This window comes from Marmota monax, unplaced genomic scaffold (assembly GCF_021218885.2).
Source record: "Marmota monax isolate L192 unplaced genomic scaffold, Marmota_monax_Labrador192_F-V1.1 WCK01_AAM20220418_F8-fsc00027, whole genome shotgun sequence".
Classification (NCBI taxonomy): domain Eukaryota; kingdom Metazoa; phylum Chordata; class Mammalia; order Rodentia; family Sciuridae; genus Marmota; species Marmota monax.
This window is the reverse complement of record NW_026694617.1, coordinates 18,013,726-18,034,618: the sequence shown is the minus strand read 5'-3', so window position 1 is coordinate 18,034,618 and position 20,893 is coordinate 18,013,726. Positions and strand designations below refer to the sequence as shown.

Below are 20,893 nucleotides of genomic sequence, written 5' to 3'. Positions count from 1 at the left end.
AAAGCATAGCTTAAATTATTAAATACTAAAGGTTCAAAGAAAAAAAAGCTTAATAATGCCTTTGTAATGTGAATAGTAAAAATACCAATTATAGACTAGATGCACCTAACTGTGATGAAGAGCCTCTTTTAAAGTAAAGGTAATTATAAAGCAGAGAAGCCATCCTCCTCTGGTGCGTCAGAGAATTAGAACTTAAAGGGAACTCCTAGTGGAAACCCAGTGAAAAGACAGCTTTCTTTTTTTCATCAATTGGAAGTCTCTGGGAGGGGAAAAATGGTTAACAGAAACTTAGCAGAGAAACTTACAGATAATAATTCACAATTCAAATCAATTTAACTCATACTCCATACTCCTCTGTATGGCCTTAAACAACAAGCAAGCAGGTCAATATGAAAACAACGATTTGCCTCAATTTCAATGTAATCGTTCACCCCTCTCGACAGCTTTGTATATTCCGTAGACTGAACTTCTCTTTCATTGTCTATCCCCAGCCTCAGAGTGCCTGGCACTTATTTGACCCTCAACAAATCCTAGATGAATTGAACAGAGTTGACGAATCTTCTCAAGTTTCTCTCCTCAGAATAAAGGGATTTAGTTCTTCCTACTGCGATGCAGTCCAGCATCACCTTCATCATCCCCTTGGTGCCAGGGGACCACGTCCTTCGCGAACCTGCCCTGCTTCCGCTTGTGCAGTCATCTCCTTCCCCTCGCACTAAAACAATACCTTGGCCTCTTGCCAAACTGTGAGCAGCGAACAACTCTGGCTGCTTATGGCCTGGACTGGGTGCTGCGAAAGGCTGGAGTTTCTCCGAGTGCTAGAGGAGGAGGCCCAGAGGAAAAGAGGCCCAAGATTTAAAACACTCCCTTCCTCCGCCCCCTCCCTTTTGTCTCAGACACCAAAACAAACGAGCTGATACACGTGTCCCTATGACTCTTGTTTACTATCAAGACTGTGCTGTGCACAGACTTCTGGGATGTGTAGTCCAACCGGTTCCCCCCGCCTTCAGTTTTCTCAGCTAACAAATGAGGCTGAAACTACGAACCCACAATCCATGTCGGGGGCAAAGTTTGGCCCAGGTCCCCAGAGTCTCGGCAATAGTCCAATCCGAAGCGCTTACTCCAGTGATTGACAGGCCACCTCCTCCAGTAAACACAACACAAAAGTCAATACATGCCCGCCCTCCGAGACGGACCACGGTATCACCCAATGGGAAAGTGGAAAGAGAGAATGGCAGTTTTGTAGACCAATAAGAGGGCGAAAGAGCTGCACGAAGGCTCAACCCCCAGGGGGTTGAGGGGAGGGGGAAGACGAAGCTTGAAAGACTTGGTAATGGCGACGGGTTTGGTAAGTAGGAAAGTTTCGGTTGAGGAGTAAGAGCCGCGACGGGAGCAGTAACGCGCGCCGGAGAAGGCGTCGTCAGCCTGAGAGGGAGTACACGAGCTTCTGGTGGGGGTGTCGCCGCCACAGCTGCCCGCGACTAGGCTGCCCGCACTCTGCGGCGGGTTTGTTGTCTTTCTGTTCCGAAGGGGTGGGGGTGGGGAAGGGAGGGGCAGGAGCCCGAGGGGATTGGGCGGCTAGGCGACCTCGGGTCCGGGTTCCTCTTTTTCCAGGGCTGCCCCTAGGGTGGGGGCAATTAACTGTCAGACTACTGCCCGCGCGCGGCGAGTCTATCGGACCGGCGTTTTCTGCGAGCTCACCTGGGCTTCGCGGTGTCGGCGTTTGGGGTCTCGGGGCGGAGGGTAGGAAGAGGCTGGGCGAAAACCGCGGTCTGGGCCGCGTTCGCGGTGGGTGGTCGGGCCCGGCGCAGAGAACGGACGGGCCTGGGCGGGGTAAGGGGTCGGCGCGGCACCTGAGTTGCCCCGGAAAAGTTTGATTTCAACTCCCTTCTTGTTGGCAGAGGGTCGGAGGCTAGCCACAAGTGAGGGGCAGAACCGGGGTGGAGGACCCTAGTGAAGTGCGGTCTTGTTCTGGGCCAAGAGGGGTTCAGGCGGAGGTGGGAAGCTAGGGTAGCCGCTGGGCCCCGGGGCTCATTGTTACGCAGTTCGAATGAATGGGCTCCGAGGCGCCTGCGCGGTGGGGCTGAGCGGAGGGGAAAAACAAGCTTGGCGTCCAGGCTGCGATCACATGATGGGGGGATGGGAGGGGAGCGCTATGAATGGCGAAAGAGGGTGGGGGTGGACTTGGAGTGAACTGGGAGGCGCTGCTCCTTGTGACCCAGAGAGGAGGCTTGGCAGGCGATTCCAGACTCCGCCTTTTAATTTATGCTGCTGCCGCAGGCAGATTAAAACAAAACAAGAAAGAATCCTGGCGGAGTCAGCAGCAGGGTTTTTGTAGCTTTAAACGCTGCTTGCTGTCTAGGGGATTTTACTCTCCGCTGTGTGCTCTAAGTTCTCTAGATGTCTTTCGTAGGGAGTTTTCAGCTAGAGTCCATTTCAAAAGAAGTACTGACAGTACACAAAGTTTATTGACTCAGGATGCCGCTGACGCTAGAACGGAAGGGGGCTTTTTAAAAAGGAAGTTTTACCTATTGAGAAGCTATGGAGTCCTACCAACAATTCTGGCGAAGTTCTTTGTATTTATTTTCTAATAAATAACAGTAACGATGACTCAACACAGTGGTTTTGAAATTAAAATTGCCTTTTGAAAGCTAATAATAATTTTAACACCAACTACTTATGTTTTGGTCTTTTTTTCCCCCCCCATTGTTTATTTGCTAAGAAGAGTGTTAGGACGATCTGTTTGGTTTCTTCTATTAAACTAAGTTCTTGATGGGTTGGCAATATTTGATAAAGTTTCAAAGAAATTTGAGTACTTTCAAAAGAATTAAAGCCGCTCAAGTTTTTGAGCTACTTTATACTTTTGAGGAAGGTATAATTTAACCATTATAAGGCAAAATGCTCTTTAATCATTTATTTTATATATATATATATATATATATATATATATATATATATATATATATATATATATATATATAATTTGTATGGAACCAGAACCCAGTGCCTCACACATGCTAGGAAAGTGCCCTGCCACTGAGCTACAGCCAGTTTATAGAAGGAAATTTTTTTCATCTTAATTTTATGAATCAAATTGCTTTTTTCTTTCTACTTGAAAAGCATACCCCATTGTTAGTTTCTCCAGGTCCTGCATAAATTAGTTAAAAGGGTACTTTTACCCAAATTTTCCGAATGCATTCATTCACTCACCAGCGTCAAGGTTTGAACTTTTCAGAATTCAAACATGATAGCATCCAATTGTCTTCACTGTATTTTAACTTCTTTGGACTCTCCTCCCTATCCAAGTGCCCTCTAAAAGAAGGCATATGACATGTACTTCATGAATGAATAAACTGCTGTGCCCTGAAGGTTCTTCTGCAGTGAATTGCAAGATGGTTTCTTTTATATCTGTTTGAAATGAAAATATCAGGCATACCTTATCAAAAAGAAGTTACTACCATGTCAATGAGACAAGACCAAATATTTTTTGTGTTTTAACTAAAAAAAGGACTATTCAAATGGGAAAATAAATGACAAGAAATTACAAAAAATTTTAAACTGACACCCATTACAAAACTCAGGAAGATGGGCATATTTTTTCTTGTTTATTAATTGCCTGACAATTAGTATTCCTTCATATTTTGATATGCCTTTATTTTGTGCTTCCAGTCATAATTTAATAGTATTTTCTTCTGAAATTAGAAAAATAATTCTAATATTGATTAATTGAATTATTAAAAGTTATTGACAGTAGCTTAGAAAAGCTTTTCTCAAGTTATTAGTAATGTGAAAATATATAGGATAACAAATATAGGAAAACAGGTTTATATAATATGAATTTTTAGATTTCAAGTTTTTTATAGAGTCCTGTAACTGCTTAATGGTATTATGAGTTCTGTGTACATTCATCAATATTAACATTTCATGTTGAATAAACATGAAAACCACTGATAACTTGTATAGATGTGAAAACTACTGATAACTTGTATAGATGTGATTGAGCAATGTATAGCCAAGTCAAGGATGTGGAATGTAGTATCTTTTCTACCTAAAATTTGATGTCTAGATAGGGACTAGTTCTTTTACAAATAAAATTCAGACATAGAAATTAAAATGTTCAGGGCCATAAAGGTGTTAAGTGTTATTCTAGGGTAGTATAGGAAACAACCCTGCTATTTGTGGGATTTTATTGTTTTTACACAGTGGCAGACAAGAGTTGTAGAAATAGTTCTGTAAAAGAAGTGAAGTTTCAGTGGAAATATTAAGGAATTGTATTAAGGCCACCCAACTGCTTTTGTTTAGAAAGTTGCATTTGGAATAGTTTATGTAAGTTTGTCTGCTGTGTCATGTTTTATCTTGTAATACATTCTAAATACCTTAATTCCTCCTGTCAGAGATGTATAGTAATTGCACATTACCTTCTCTTCACCCACTCTTTCAAAATAATTTGAGCAAATAGTCTAGAATTGGTATGAAAGTCTTCAGGATTAGAGGAGAACATATAGAAGATCATAGCATAATCATGGAAAAGTAAGGATTCAGAAAGAACAGGCACTTCAGAAGCAGGAGTCTAACCTATGTTGATCTATATCTTTTGTCTTTTTTCCCTTGGTTCTCCAAAAAGCAAATGGTCCCATTCAATGGTCAGAGTCCTGTTTTTTCCCTCCATAATAATATATTGTTTACAGAGCTTTTTTTGAATTTTAAATAAATTTTTTAAAAGTATAATTCATAAATACTTATGTGGAAATGTTCTATAGGTAGGTAGGCATTTGTAAACCCCTGTTTCCCGTTTTCACTCATTGACTTAGCTGTTTGTAGTCTTCCTCTCCTTTGTAAGACTTTGTGGATATTTGCTTCTGAAAGTTTGCACACCAAAAACAATAGGGCCTCCCAGCCCCTATCCAGTAAAATTTGAAATATTGAACGTGACCTTTCAAAACACAACAACTATAGGAGAATTTTATTCTTTCCTTTAAAAATCACTGATCTTGTGAAGAAATGACACATGCAGAGTTAAGTAAAATACAAGGCTAATTCTGTTGAATCTTTTAATCCCAAAGCAGAATACAAAATCATAAATAAACAATAGGGTTAGCTCTACCAGGAGATAATTGAAAGAGCAACTGTTTTTCAAAATGAATGTCTAGTTGGTGTAATGTATGGTGGCGAGTATTTTTGAATAAGAACTCTTTCCATATTCTTTTCCCAAGTCAGAGTCCTTGTTTTCTTTCCCCAGAATAGTTTGTCAGGGAAAAATAGTTTGACAGAGAAAAGTGAGACAACTTACATTTGTATATGGTTTTTATATATATATATATATATATATATATTTTTTTTTTTGCGAGAGAGAATTTTTTAATATTTATTTTTTAGTTATTGGCAGACACAGCATCATTGTTTGTATGTGGTGCTGAGGATCGAACCCGGGCCGCACACATGCCAGGCGAGCGTGCTACCGCTTGACCCACATCCCCAGCCCCTATATTTTGTTTTCATGTATTTTATTTAATTCTCCAATACCCTTGTGAGATAAGTAGAGGTACTGTGAGGCTAAGGTTAAGTTACCTGCCCCAGGTCCACAGCCAGCAAGAGTGAAATTCAAGTCTTCTGTCTTTAAGCCCAGGCCTTCTTTGGGGGTATAGTAGGTGTGTAGTAGCAAAACTTCACCTGATGACCAGATTTTGATTACCTTGAGTAGGGAGAGGTGCAAATACATAGAACTTAAGTTCAATAAGTATTTTATCCCTTTTGTTATTTATAGGTAGCTGTGTTTTGAAATTAAAGTCATGCTTTTTTTCCAACTTCATTCAAAGAGTGTTGGGATGGTGGTAGATAACTAAGACAAGGTGTTAAAGAAATGATAAAGTTACAAGGAGATGTTAGTGTACTGTAAATGATGATTGGATGACCTGCTTTTAGGGAAGAAAAAAAAATCTAGCTGGGAAGAGTTCTGGAGAGGGAGGGGGGAAGACAAGACAGATTGCATCTATTTTGTGAACCCCAGGAACAGTACTGTTTATACACAAAGGATAACTGAAGAGAGGGAGAGAGAGATGTAGTACAGCCTCTGAATTTCATAACAAAGGTTAAAAAAATAGGAAAATTTTAAACTGTAAGATTTCATTTGGAGTTGATTTACACAGCTCAAATCTATATATATAAAGCATGGTACAGTTGTTCAGAAGGTTTTTTAGTCAAGATGGGTTTAATTATGTCCTGTATGTTTAAGATGTTGAATAGATTTCTATGCAAAGAGTTATCTATGTGCTATCTCAACTGTTAATATTAGTTGCTAAAAGAACTTGCACAGAATGACTAGTTCCTCTCTTGTCTTAGGAGTTACCAAATAAGGAATCTGCATTGATACTACCAATTACCTTTTCTTTTATGAGAATTCTTGCAAAAGAAGCTGGAGGCAGGTGGTTTACATAGAAATTAAGAATGTGAGTGTATTTCTTTTTCTTAACTGCACCCTACCTTTAAATATATGAATATGTTTCTACATATTCATGTAGTGTTTTAGTATGATTTTGCATAGATTCCAAAAAGAGTGTTTCAAGTGTAGTACTGATCATGTCAAAACCCTATCCAGAAATCTTTAGTGATTCCCCATTGTCTCATAATTGATGACAATACTAGCCACATTACTTTGCTTTGTGTTGGGTGTTTCTTAGCATTTTACCTTCTTACTGAGTTTTATAATAATGTATAGTAATGTTTTTTTACAAAAAGGCTCGAAGATCTTAAATAAATTAAGGGGAACGTAGCTAGTAAGTGGAAAATCTGGTACATAAACTCAGCCTGATTTCAGAGTCCTTACTCTTGTCTTAGGGGTAAAAAAGAAGGAAAAAAGAAAATTCATTTTTCCTAAACTAAGATCAGAGATTCACATCTTAGTCTACCTTTCCACATAATAACCTATAAGCTTAGTATCTATGACCATATAACACATAAGGCCATCCCACTTTCTGGTGATGCTAGATTCTGCATATTTCTTGTCTTACCCAGTACTGACCAGCTGTTTGAGCTTACTAATGTAGTTTTTTTCTCACTGGGAAACCACCCTGCTCTGCAGAAAGGGGGTCATTTGCTTGGATTTTTTCATGAATGTATAGATTCCTTGAGAGTCTTCATTTATTACCATTGAGATCTAACGTTACAATTAATATGCCATATACATAATATGTATTAAATAAATGGACATTTTTCTTAATGAAAAAAAATTAGCAATTATTTTTAGCCCAGTAGTTGTTAACACACTATGCTTGGAATTCCTTTGAAAGCAAACAAATGAAAACCAGTGCACAGTGTTGGACCTCAGAACAGATCATTTCCTCTGGGGATTGGGCTTGGGTATCATTTGTTTAAAGCATACATGATTCTTTATGCCACAAGAGTTGAATTGAGAATCACTGGTTAAACTTAATTCACTTAATTTTTTTTAATTTAAAGATTAGGTAGAGACTCAGAAATATTATTTGAAACTTGAAAAATCCCGTTTCTTTTAACCATCCATTTTGTAGGAAATTACCTGTACCTCAGCAGGTTTGCTATAACTGTACATTAAGACTAATTAATCAGTACGTTGTATTAACCTTTTGTATTTAGGAAAAATGAATTTTATTTTTTATGCCTATATATTATCCTTTTAAATGCCTTAAACATCTTTTAGATAGACAAACTGTTATTTGCTTGAAGTAATGGCATAATACACGATTGGTATTGAGATGTGTTGGATGACTTGTCATATTTCCCAGGAAAGAAGCAGCTGAAACTGAATAGCTTTCTGGTTGTTTACTGTTATCCATTTCAAATACTGTTGTATTTACCACTATAAGAATCTGTAGTATGACAGCAAGAGAAATAATATGTGAGGTGAATAGGGAGCCTACATCCTGGGAACAAATTTTTACCCCTCAAACATCAGATAGAGCTCTAATCTCTAGAGTATACAAAGAACTCAAAAAGTTAAACAACAAAAAAGCAAATAACCCAATCAACAAATGGGCCAAGGACTTGAACAGAAACTTCTCAGAAGAGGATATACAGTCAATCAACAAATGCATGAAAAAATGCTCGCCATCTCTAGCAGTCAGAGAAATGCAAATTAAAACTCTAAGATACCATCTCACTCCAATAAGAATGGCAGCCATTATGAAGTCAAACAACAATAAGTGCTGGCGAGGATGGGGCGGGGGAAGGTACACTCATATATTGCTGGTGGGACTGCAAATTGGTGCAGCCAATTTGGAAAGCAGTATGAAGATTCCTTGGAAAGCTGGGAATGGAACCACCATTTGACCCAGCTATTCCCCTTCTTGGACTATACCCAAAAGACCTGAAAAGAGCATACTACAGGGACACAGCCACATCAATGTTTATAGCAGCACAATTCACAATAGCTAGAATGTGGAACCAACCTAGATGCCCTTCAATAGATGAATGGGTTAAAAAAAATGTGGCATTTTTACACAATGGAATATTACTCAGCACTAAAAAATAACAAGATCATGGCATTTGCAGGCAAATGGATGGCATTAGAGCAGATTATGCTAAGTTAGCCAATCCCTAAAAAACAAATGCTGAATGTCTTCTCTGATATAAGGGGGGTGACTCAAAATGGGATAGGGAAGAAGAGCACGAGAAGAAGACTACCACTAAATAGGGAAGAGAGGTGGGAGGGAAAAAGAAGGAGAAGGGGAGTTGCCCGGAAGATGGAAGGAGAACCTCATTATTATACAGAATACATATATGATGTTGTAATGAGAAAAAGAAAAAAAAAGTGTCACATTAGATTGGATAGAAAGAAAGGATGGGGGAGAGGAGGGGAGGAGTAAGGAGGATAGGAAGGGCAGCAGAATAGAATTGACAATATGATTGATGTATGTACATTCCATATATGTATTATATGTCAAAATTCATTCTGTCATGTATGACTATAAATAATAAATAAATAATTAATTAAAAAAAGCATCTGTAGTATGAAAGGAAAACAAACAAAAACCATAGTATAATAGTACTCTATAATCTGAGGATAAGGGTCATTTTTTTAATTGATTTTTAAAAAATGACAGCAGAATGCATTGTAATTCTTATTACACATATACCACACAATTTTTCATCTCTCTGGTTGTATATAAAGTATGTTGACACCAATTTGTGTCTATACATGTACTTTGGATAATGATGTCTATCACATTCCACCATCCTTGCTAATTCTCTGCCCCCTCCCTTTCCCTCCCACCCCTCTGCCCTATCTAGAATTCATCTATTCCTCCCAGCCTATTCTGAATCAAAGGTATCTTTTTATTATGGCTAGATCCCAGATTCTCTTTAAAAATATGATACGTGTAGCATGGCCATTTAAAGAAAATTTTAAATATTATTTAGAGATTATAATTTAAGTGTGTTAAAGTTGTTCACTTTCAGAATATGAGGAAACAAAATATTGAACACAGTTGATAAATAGAATGGAATAGTCTTTAAAAAAAAAGAAAAAAATCAGAATAGTCCTCCAGTTTTTATTTTTTAACTTTAACTGAGGAGGGTTTAATTTTCTTTTGAATTTGAAGATACATATGGAAAAAAAAGTTTCATTAGTCTTAATATTTGCATCTGAAAGAGTTACAAGCTTGAAGAAATAAATATGTATAATAGCTATTGTTTAAAACTAAATCTTAATTCAAGATGTTAATCCTTTAGTAATTAGGTGTAATTTAGTACAGAATACACAGCTGTAGGCCAAGACAGGGATTTGTCATGGTCCAGAGGAATTGAGGAAGGTATAAATGGCAATATGTGATTTAAGTTAAAAATGTAACATAGTGATGTGTCTTTGATCTTACACTTAGTGATAATCAAATCACATAACTTGATAATTTTTTCCTCTTTATTATTTTTAAGTCGGAGCACCGTAACATGGTGTGGGAAGTGAAGACAAATCAGATGCCTAATGCAGTACAGAAACTCCTGCTGGTGATGGACAAGAGAGCTTCAGGAATGAATGACTCATTGGAGTTGCTACAGTGTAATGAGAATTTGCCATCTTCACCTGGCTATAACTCCTGTGATGAGCACATGGAGCTTGGTAAACAAAATTTAAAATTATCTAGGAATCTTACTAAGATTCAAATTAATTTTCACATTTAGTCAGCTTCTCTGCTTAACCTTCACTGGCTAAAAAAGTTTATTTTTGTGTATTAGGAATACACAACATTCTCTGATTCTTGCTTTTAAAATATTACTTAAAAATCTAAGTGACTTTGAGCTATTTATAGTTATCATAGACTCATGTAAGTTATTAAACTGAATGCTTTGTTTTGTGTATAAAGATTAGACTACTAAATACCTTAGAAATAGTCTATTTAATTTTTTTTTTTTTAAAGACGTCAATTTTGAAACATCCTCCCAGTGAGCTTTTCAGGGCTGATTTGTTGGTATAATAGGGAAATGACTGTGGACCCTTGTACCTTAAAGTGATCATTCTTGCTGAGTTACTCTGGAAATATGTGACCTCTAGAATTGTGTAGATTTGTTGAGGGGTGATTTGAATTGTATTGCTTTGAGGCTGGTGTTCAGGAGAAAATGAGTGCCCTTGGCTTGCAGCCCAGCTTTTCAATTCGGCTTTGTCTCCATTTAAAATGTAGTTGCCTTTAATGTTCATTAACAACTCTGAAGAGGAGGACTGTCCTTATTTTACAAATGCTGAAATAAAAGGAAGAGATTATGTACTATAGTAATGTTTGGGAATTTGGAGATCTTTAAGGTCTTGGGACCTGTTTGAATGCCAAGGATTTTCAGAACCTGAATATCATTGAGTAATAGTTCCTGTTGTACAAGGAACACTATCTTGTTTTAGGTTTCAGGAGGAAATCAGGCTCAGGGAGTCAAAAATTTAGCCCCTTCCATCCATGACTTCAGAAAGTAGTTAATTTCGTGTACTTGAAAGACAGAAAGGAACCCTTTATAATAAAGAAATGATGGTCAAAGGGTGTTGGCAATGAGGGGAGGGAAGTAGCTACACCAGTGTGAGAATTTGGAGGTGAAATTATCTTAAATTGATATGATTTTTAGAACTCCTTGGCTGTTTCATGAAACGGTATAACTTCTAGTCAGTTTTAAGTATTGATACACTGAATTACTAATTTTAATTAAGCAATTTGAGTTTTGTAAGATATTCTGAAATATTTGCTTGAATAGGAACTGTACCTACTTTTTCGGATGACATTTTAGACAAGTTGAAGAGTTTTCTTATGTTTGAGAGACCCAATAGATTATATAGTTTTCAGTTTATATGTGTTTCCTAGAGAAGGCTGTTTTTTTTTTTTTTTTTTTTTTTAGGCCTGTCAGATGATCTTTCTTTTTCTGTCTCCTTTTTTTTTTTCCTTCTTGAATTCTTTTTTTTTTCTTTTCCAAACTCATTGTTCTTTGTAGTGTTATTTGGGTAGTAGTGCTATTTTTTCTTTTGGAGAGTATAAAGTTTATCATGATATACTTTTGGGGAATATATTTATAGAAAAAAAATAGCCAGAAAGTATTACTGAGTTCAGAATTTCTTAATGAAAAGAAATACTTTTGGGGCTAGGGATGTAACTCAGTAGTAGAGCACTTGCCTATGTAGCATGTGTGATGCCCTGGTTTCAATCCTCAGCCACATTTTAAAGCTTTAACACAAATTTGTGTAAGCAACACTGAAAAATAAATACCATCTACATTCTCATCTTTGGAAATCATTGTTTTCAATGTTGCAGTTATCTGTATTGCAAGTCAATTAGTATGTAAGTAATAACTACATATATATACACACACACGATGTGTTTTTCCTCAGTAACTTTTTAATGTTAAAAAAAAGTCTTTGTGTATAGATTACTTCCAGGTAAGGTACAAAAAAAAATGGGAGGAAGAGCAGAAAACACAGAGTGAGCCCTGTTGTTAGTGTGAAAACACTTGTGGTAATTACATGGTTTAGGTGATGAACCATTTTCACATCACATTTGTTGGGTTTACTTCTTGATCAGACTATTAACCCTTAAATAACAAAATGTCATTTTTAAAAAATAATTTGTTCAAGAAAATACATTGTTTAATTTTGAATTTATGATTTTCTTCTCATAAAATGAACTTGCTAAATTTGATGACTTTTAGCTGAAATATTAATATTATTCATTGTATTATTAATTTGTTTTTTGAAATATTGAATGTGCGTATTTGCAGATGATCTTCCTGAACTTCAGGCTGTTCAAAGTGATTCTACCCAATCTGCCATATACCAGCTAAATTCAGATGTTTCTCATCAAGAATATCCAAGACCATCTTGGAACCAGAATACCTCAGACATATCGGAAAATACTTACGGTGAAAATGAGGTGGATTGGCTAACAGAATTAGCAAATATTGCCACGAGTCCACAAAGTCCACTTATGCAGTGCTCATTTTACAACAGGTAGGAGCATTTATTGTATTTTCATTTAAAACTTCTATAATTCTAAAAAGCTATGTTATAAGAATATTTTAAATTAAAATTTTAAATTAACTATTTTGTGGATGTTTAACATAAACTAAAATAAAGTCATTAGAAATAAGCTCTTTGTTTCATAATGATCAAAGACTTAGTTCACTCAATATCATGATTTCATATGTTTAAGAACTGGATCAAGGTTCTATGAAAAAAGTTTTAAAAAATTGGTAAATGTCATCAAAAAGTTATCAAAAATATATTAGACTGAGAAATACTATTACTATACATTTCATGCTCAAAGATAGAAATTAATTTGTCTGAAGAACCATAGTTAGAATGAGCATTGTATTGTAAGTATTTATAAACTTTGAATTTGGCTCCTTTTGGTCTAGGTTTATTTTTTTCAATCTATGTAGTCTTACCTGTCCTTTTGCTGATTGCATGCCTGTAATCCCAGTAACTTGGGTGGCTGAGGGAAGAAGATTACAAGTTTGAGGCCAGCTTCAGCAACTTAATGAGGCCCTAAGCAACTGAGTGAGACCCTGTTTCAAAATAAAAACATAAAAAGGGCTGGGGTTGTAGTTCAGTAGTATAGTGCTCCTGGGTTCAATCCCCAGAAACCCCCTCCCAAATCTTTTTAATATTAAAAAAATGGACTTCTCTTGATAAAATTACTGTTTCATATATCTAGACCAGTGTTGAAGAAAATGAGTTGCTGTGCTGTGAAATTATGAAAGCTTCCCACTATCATTCCTCAGGAGACCTAAGTGGATAACATTTCATTATTTATCTCTAAAAAAACGTGGGTGAAATTAGGCAGTTTATAATAGAGAAATGCCCAGATTTACATTACTGTTAGTAAAAAATGATAGAGTATACTGATAAAATATTTAGGCTCCATACATTATATTTTATTATTCCATTTATGATGGTGCTAGGGATTGAACCCAGGGCCTTAAACATTCTAAACAAGTGCTCTACCACTCAGCTACAACCCCAGTACTGTCTCCATACCTTTTTTAGAATATCACAATTTCTGTTTTAAATTGTTAAATAGAAGAACTGAAAAAATTCGTTATTCATGAAGTCAAGGATGAACAAAAGGAATTTAAAGCCATTTGTCCATTCTCTAATACTTCATGCATATCTAAATGTGTAATAAAGAAGGTGGGCAGATGTTAGCATGTTTCTTGCAGTCTAAAAGTGATTGGAGAGTATGATAAAATGCATGGAAACTTTAGGGGCTTTTTAATTTCAGGAGTGATATAAACATGAAAACAAAATGTAGTTTCCTAGTTTCTCTTTAAAAGAGCATTTTTACATAGATAGAAATAATAATGTTAATGGGGGTAAAATGAAAATTGAGGGGCTAATAAAATTTCTTTTAAGGACTGCATTTTTTAAAATAATTTTTAGTTATAGGTGGACACAATACCATTATTTAATTTATTTATATGTGGTACCGAGGATCTAAACCAGTGTCTCACAGGTGCTAGACAAGCACGCCACCACTGAGATACAACCTCAGCCCCAAGGACTACATTCTTATTTGGCATTTCTGCTCTACTTCTTTTCAAACTTCTCAGTGTTTACATATGACTCTAATTTCTTGTAGGTTTGTTTCTTACTGTCACACTCTCAGTAAAATTGGGTCTGTTTGTGAAAGTATATTCTTGGAAGCTTCTTTAAAGGGAAAACTGCCTGGTAAAGAGACTTGATGAGAAGGGGTCAGGTTTTTTAAAGGTGGTCCTAGGAGAGAAATAACTAGACCTTATAATGTGTAGTTGCTTTTCAACAGGTTTATATTAAAAAATATAATGTAGGGTCCAGTTGCAAGGAATGGCAAGTAGACTGCTTTCTGCTATGATAAGTCTAAGCATTTTTGCTTAAGGCAGTTTGTAGTGTCTGCCCAATGATAAAATGGTTGCTAGATAAGCAGTTGAGTGTTGCTCATGTTAAGCTTAAGATGCTGTAAACATATGGAGATTTATTGAGTACATGAAAGTAAAAGGAAATGAATGGGAAGCTGCAATGGGGTATTATCATTTATGAATAAAAATACACACATTTATTTGTATTGAGATAAAAATGAATGGGATAAATAAATGAAACAGTGGTAATTTAAAATTTACTGTTAAGGCCTGGGGTTATAGCTCAGTAATAGAGTGCTTCCCTAGAGTGTGTGAGGTCTTGGGTTCAATCCCTAGCACTGCAAAAAATAAATAAATAAAAATTGTTAAATCTGCTATGTGAAGTGGGTTTGGGTAAGAAGTTAAGCAATAACATTTTTATAAATAACATCTTGCTCTTTATTGATGTTAGCATAGCTAACATTTATTGATGTTAGCACTTAGAATGTGATGTTCTTTTCATCAAAAAGAAGGATCTACTTTAAGAACCTATGGTTTATAGTAAAACTTGCTGCTTTGTTTTAGATCATCTCCTGTACACATCATAGCAACAAGCAAAAGTTTACATTCCTATGCACGACCTCCACCAGTGTCCTCTTCTTCAAAGAGTGAGCCAGCCTTCCCTCACCACCACTGGAAGGAGGAAACACCAGTAAGACATGAAAGGGTGAGTCTATTCATGAGGTTAAACTTTTATTAAATTTATTCAAACAGTTGAAATACATTAACAAAACATTTAAGAAATTCTTTTGACGACTGTATAGATGGGAAATATTGTTTCAAATTGTTCTATTAGTGATATGGATTGGATTTTATATGCAGCTCTACGGATAGGAAAGTGTGTTACATATGGGAATGCACATTAAACCAAAAGGTACAGAAACTTCAGTTTTTGAAAGTGTTTTCCCCCTTAGTTTAGAATGATGAAGTTATTTGGAAGCTTGGGAGGAAAATGGGTACTAAAAGATTTATTAGAGGAATGGGGATATAGCTCAGTTGTTAGAATGCTTGCCTTGCATAATAAGGCCCTGGGTTCAATCCCCAGTAGCAAAAAAAAAAAAAAAAGATAATATTAGAAAAACAAAAATAAACAAGTTTATAATATTTTTCTCCATAGGCAAATAGTGAGTCAGAATCTGGCATCTTCTGTATGTCCTCCCTGTCAGATGATGATGATTTGGGATGGTGCAATTCCTGGCCTTCAACTGTTTGGCACTGTTTTTTGAAAGGTAAAGAAATGTGTCAGTTTTTGCAGCTTACTTGTGCTGCTCACTAATCACATGTCTAATATTTGTTTTCTAATTAAACTTTAGGCACACGACTGTGCTTTCATAAGGGAAGCAATAAGGAATGGCAAGATGTTGAAGATTTTGCTAGAGCTGAAGGCTGTGATAATGAGGAGGAACTCCAAATGGGCACTCACAAGGTTGATTTAAAATTGTTTACAAATTTTTGATCTTTCAAATATTTATGTTTCAATGGCATCTTATATTTTAGGTAGAAGTTTTATGACCACGCATTGTTGCTAGCTTGATGGACAGTAGTGAAGACTTTAGACTTACCTAAATTAATTATACTTTCTCAAGATAGGATAAAGAGTATATATCTTAGCACTTTTTTATACTTTGAATATTTTACATTTTATACTTTGTCATTTTAACCTGGCATTAAAAATAAATAATAAATAAACTAATCAAAGCCTTGTCTTAGATAGTCTATAAAGTGGTTAATCCCTCTATAGGTAATTAACAATTGATTATTTTGTTACTTTTTAAATGACTCCATAAAATACTATCATTTTCTAAATTGAAAGCAAAAGCAGTAGTGATCAACATTAGGGTAAATATCTGTTGACTCCTTTTACTTTGAAATCTTTAAATTTTTCTGTCTTCACTGTAGGCAAAGAAAATAGGGATATGAAATGTGCTTGTTTAAAATTTCCTTTTTGATTCTGTTTTCTTTTGCTGTTGAGTAGTCTCAACCATTCAACTTAGAAAACTAGTAGAAAAATAGTCTCAACTTGGCTGCCTTTGTTGTCCCCATTTTGCTGTTACTCTTCCTTCTAATAAAGTACATAGTATTCTGACTGTGGTTTCTACTACCCTACTAAAATTGTCTCAGAGTTTACTGGTTTTATTTTAATTTCTAGGAGTGGAAACTTGCTTATTCTGCAACAGTTGACACACCAGGTTAATTCCTGACATTGTTTTTCTGTGATTTAAGTAGCATAACACTGCCATAGTTCTCAGACTTTTTTGACTACTGCCTGTCTACCTATAGTGGCAAGTGTACCTAATACAAGGCTCTGTTCCTCTTCACCACTGTTTGTTGATTATATGTCAGCAGCACCTCCATACATGCAGTGGAAAACACTGTGGACTTGGCATCAGGGAACCTGGGTCTTCTCTCTAGCTCTTCTAGAAACTTTGTGACTGAACTTAAGCATATGGTTAATCCCTCTGGGCCTTGGCTTTCTGATCTGTAAAATGGAATTGGACTACTTTTAAAGTATCATGTAGCTCTAGTAAGAGAGGATTTTATAGTTTGATTATTTACAAATATGTCCCAAACCTATAGCTATACATTTCCAACTGCATGTTAAGACATTTCTGCATGAACAGCATCTCTACATGAATAGCATTTAGTTCTTCAAACTCAGCTTAGTATGACCATAACATACCTTGTTCTTCACTTTTCTGGCTTACTTTCCTCCTTTTTTAAAAAAAGTTATTATCTTCTTGAAGATCATATTCAAAATCATGAAATTGTCTTTTACTATTCCCTGTTCTCCCTTTGTACTCAGTTGATTCTCTTTCCATAAAGATTTTCAATAGTCATTCTCTGTCAGTTCATTACTTTGTTCATGCCCTGTTGTAATAGTGATTGGGTACTATAATCTAGCTATCAGTGTATTTATTTTTCTGTGAATTTTCTGTGTCTTGTTAATGTTTGTATTTTCAGGGCCCACCACCTGGAGTGTACTAAATGCTCAACAAATATTCATTAAATTGAAATTTAGTCTGTTTCTGCTACCAGTGCACTTGACAGTTCAGGACTGTCATGTGTATCTCTCATTGTATCCTCAAATTATTGAATATGAGCATATCCTTTGTATTTTATAGTCATTATCATCTTAAAATTTACAGTCTTTGGCTGGGGTTGTGGCTCAGTGGCAGAGTGCTTGCCATGCACATGTGAGGTACTGGGTTCAATCCTCAGTACCACCTAAAAAAAAATTTTAAAAAATAAAGATATTGTGTCCACATATAACTAAAATAAATACACACACACACACACACACAGTCATATTAATAAAATACTTCCATTGACTTCTCAGTACCTTCTAAATGAAAAGTTTAAGCACTTGACTGTCTTTAAGATCCCTCTGCTAATTGACCTCTCCTTTCAGTCACATTTGCCCCAATTCTGGACTTCACTGTATTTTTAGCAAATACTTAGCACTCCTCAAAGAAGTTGCTAAATGCAACTGTTCCTGGTGCAAGGCATGCCCTTTTACCTAAATTTCATTCATCTTTTTTTTTTTTGAAAGAGAGAGAGAATTTTAATATTTATTTTTTAGTTTTCGGTGGACACAACATCTTTGTATGTGGTGCTGAGGATCGAACCCGGGCCGCACGCATGCCAGGCGAGTGCGCTACCACTTGAGCCACATTAGCAGCCCATCATCTTTTAAATCTTAGTTCTAGTAGAATTAGAACCTTTTTCTATTCTCTCTTAGAATCAATATCTTCCTTTATTAAACTCCACCAGCATTATTTATACTTGAGTTAAAAATGCTTATTCCATGCTACCTTCTATGTTTTACTCACATATGTGTCTTTCTTCACTGCTCAAAAGCTCTTTTTACCTTTTCCACGAAGTCTTACACATAATGGAAACATCACTGTGTGTTGAGCATTTCCAATTCATTTACTCTATGCATATGTTTTCAGGGTTATGGTTCTGATGGTCTAAAGTTGTTATCACATGAAGAAAGTGTATCATTTGGTGAGTCTGTACTGAAGTTGACTTTTGATCCTGGTACAGTAGAAGATGGCTTACTTACTGTAGAGTGTAAACTGGACCACCCTTTCTATGTTAAAAATAAAGGTAGGGCTTCATTTGAATTTGTAGTAACTTTTTTTTTTTTTTAAGATATTGATGTACCTTTATTTTTTTCATTTATTTATATGTGGTGCTGAGAATCGAACTCAGTGCCTCACACATGCTAGGCAAGTGCTCTACCACTGAGCCCCAACCCTAGCCCAAATGTGTAGTAACTTTTAAAAGAATGCTTCTTAATATTATGGCTTTGATGATTAAAAAAACAAATTGAAGAGAAAATTTATTCCAAACTAAACTACTATAGGAAATTCTTCTAATAGTACTTAATAGTGCTTAAGTATCTTAGCAATAATTGGGCAGAACTCTTACTTTCTGTGAATATCGGAAATTTCAGATTCATGAAGCTTAAAAATAACAATTTTAGTATAGTTTGGAGAATGGAGTATATTCGATAACCATAATTTTGGTTTAGAGCTACAAATATGTTATAAACCTGAGTCACTCTTAAGAGCCTTATTACAATTACACCACGTTAAGCATACTTTAATAATTCATGGACTATTTCATGGTCTCATCACCGTTTATCATTTACAGTCTTATAGACTGAATAGAAGGGCTAATTGGTAGAGATCTTTATATAAGTAAAATGCTGAATTAAATTAGCATCGAGGGCTTTTACATTGCTGAAAGGAAATACCTAGTATTTTCTTTATTGCGATGCTATCTTTTGTGATTTTAAATAGTAAATTTATTTTTAAGATATAGAAATATATCTTATAACATACTTTAGGTTCTTTCTGTCAGTTCTCATTCTTTATGCAACTCTTGTTTAACTTTAGGTTGGTCATCATTTTATCCAAGCTTGACTGTGGTACAGCATGGCATTCCATGTTGTGAAATTCATATTGGCGATGTATGTCTACCTCCTGGACACCCTGATGCCATTAATTTTGATGATTCAGGTGTTTTTGATACATTTAAAAGGTAATATTGGATTTTTTTCATTTGTTTTCTAGTAAAGTTTATCCTTAATATCCCTAGCAATTGCTACATCAAACATTTAGGCAATTAAAACCTTAATGATTTCAAAATTGAAAGAATGACGTAGAGAAAAGTATATAAACACACACTATTAAACAAAAAAAAATCAGGCAATTAAAAATATAAGCTAATGAATTTTGTATAAAGTGCTCATATAGGAAAGTGAGTTTATAAGATGTTTAGGATTAGATTAGGAAGAATATCACATGTTATGTGATGAACTAGTTAACAGATCAACTTTCATAGGTATATTGAAAAAAATAGATCAAAAAACTGCAGCTGGGTGCATTGGCACACTTCTGAAATACCAGCCACTCTGAGGCAGGAAGATTGCAAGTGGAGGCCTGCCTTGGTAACTTTGCAAGACCATATCTCAAAATTTTAAAAGCACCGGGATGTAACTGAGTACACAAGGCCCTGGGTTCAGTCCCAGAATCAAAAACAAGAAAAGTAGTTGTTTCGAACCAGACCACAACTGTGTCCTTTTTTTTTTTCCTCTTTTTTTAGGGGGTGTGATTCTTAACTACATCTTGGTTTAATATTCATTTTGACCAAGATCATTAGTTACATGGCTTAACAAATAATAAAACTGACACCAAATAAAAATTGACATTGGGAAAGACTTAAGAGAGGGACACTGTTCTTCCTAAGATCATCTTGCTAGTAAGTGGCAGAATAGGACAAAACCCCACAAGTCCTAAAACTCAGAAAGGCTGATCAACTCTCCCCATTATATGGGACTTTGGTTTTAGCACTAAAAGCCCACCATTCCTGAAAACTCCTCAGTCCTGGGCGAAATGGGATAGTTGATCATCTATTCCCACAAGTTATCCAAAGAAAGCATATATGTAGATATTAGGGATTTTAAGAATTATTCTTTCATTATGATAGTTATAAAATCCATAGGTAGGTATGGGCCCAAAGTAGAGAATTCTCAAAAGTTTCTTAGCATATAGATTTCATTTTATTCTATTTAATATAAGGTTATTACATTTATTATAAGGAAAATTGAGGCTATTATTTAAAAAGCAATTAGCATAGGGCTTGACATAGGCCATTTGCTCAGTAATTGGATCTAAATATACTCTTCTTTGAAAAAGTGTAGAAAATCAGACAAATTTTAAGGATTACATATGTTTTAGTGTGTATATCAGTAATTATTCCTATATTTTGGTAAGAATGGAACCAGATAGAAAAGTTTGGGGAGATAGTTTGACTTTATATTGTAATAGTGAATATCAGCAGTTCTATTCCTATAATATATACCCTAGAGAAATAAATTTTTGTAGACTTGTGAAAGGAGATACATAAAGAAGTTCATAGCTGTATTGCTCACAGCAAAAATGTGTAAACAATATTAATAACAATTAATTGGATTTTACCATATAAATTGTGATACAATCTTAGAGTGGAATTCTTT

At 35.5% G+C, this 20,893-nt stretch overlaps 2 protein-coding genes across 4 annotated transcripts in view; one reads left to right on the top strand and one right to left on the bottom strand.

Annotated features, from left to right (window-relative positions):
• Positions 1-1,293: 1,293 nt before the first annotated feature.
• The window catches only part of Hbp1 (HMG-box transcription factor 1), a 29,292-nt gene continuing 9,692 nt past the window's right edge, over positions 1,294-20,893 (top strand). Inside the window, exons 1-9 of one of the 3 annotated variants that reach the window (XM_046422373.2) lie at positions 1,317-1,345; positions 6,337-6,443; positions 9,904-10,087; positions 12,214-12,442; positions 14,893-15,034; positions 15,485-15,596; positions 15,681-15,793; positions 18,321-18,477; positions 19,272-19,416. In XM_046422373.2, coding sequence (XP_046278329.1) covers positions 9,919-10,087; positions 12,214-12,442; positions 14,893-15,034; positions 15,485-15,596; positions 15,681-15,793; positions 18,321-18,477; positions 19,272-19,416 — 1,067 coding nt within the window. In that variant the 5' untranslated portion in view covers positions 1,317-1,345; positions 6,337-6,443; positions 9,904-9,918. Of the gene's footprint in view, positions 1,346-6,300; positions 6,444-9,903; positions 10,088-12,213; positions 12,443-14,892; positions 15,035-15,484; positions 15,597-15,680; positions 15,794-18,320; positions 18,478-19,271; positions 19,417-20,893 lie in introns of those variants that run through there. The other 2 variants (XM_046422372.1, XM_058572156.1) reach the window with 2 other exon arrangements.
• The window catches only part of Cog5 (component of oligomeric golgi complex 5), a 374,945-nt gene continuing 359,381 nt past the window's right edge, over positions 5,330-20,893 (bottom strand). Inside the window, exon 23 of the mRNA XM_046422370.2 lies at positions 5,330-5,689. Within this exon, the coding sequence (XP_046278326.1) occupies positions 5,686-5,689 (4 nt within the window). The 3' untranslated portion in view covers positions 5,330-5,685. The remainder of the gene's footprint in view (positions 5,690-20,893) is intronic.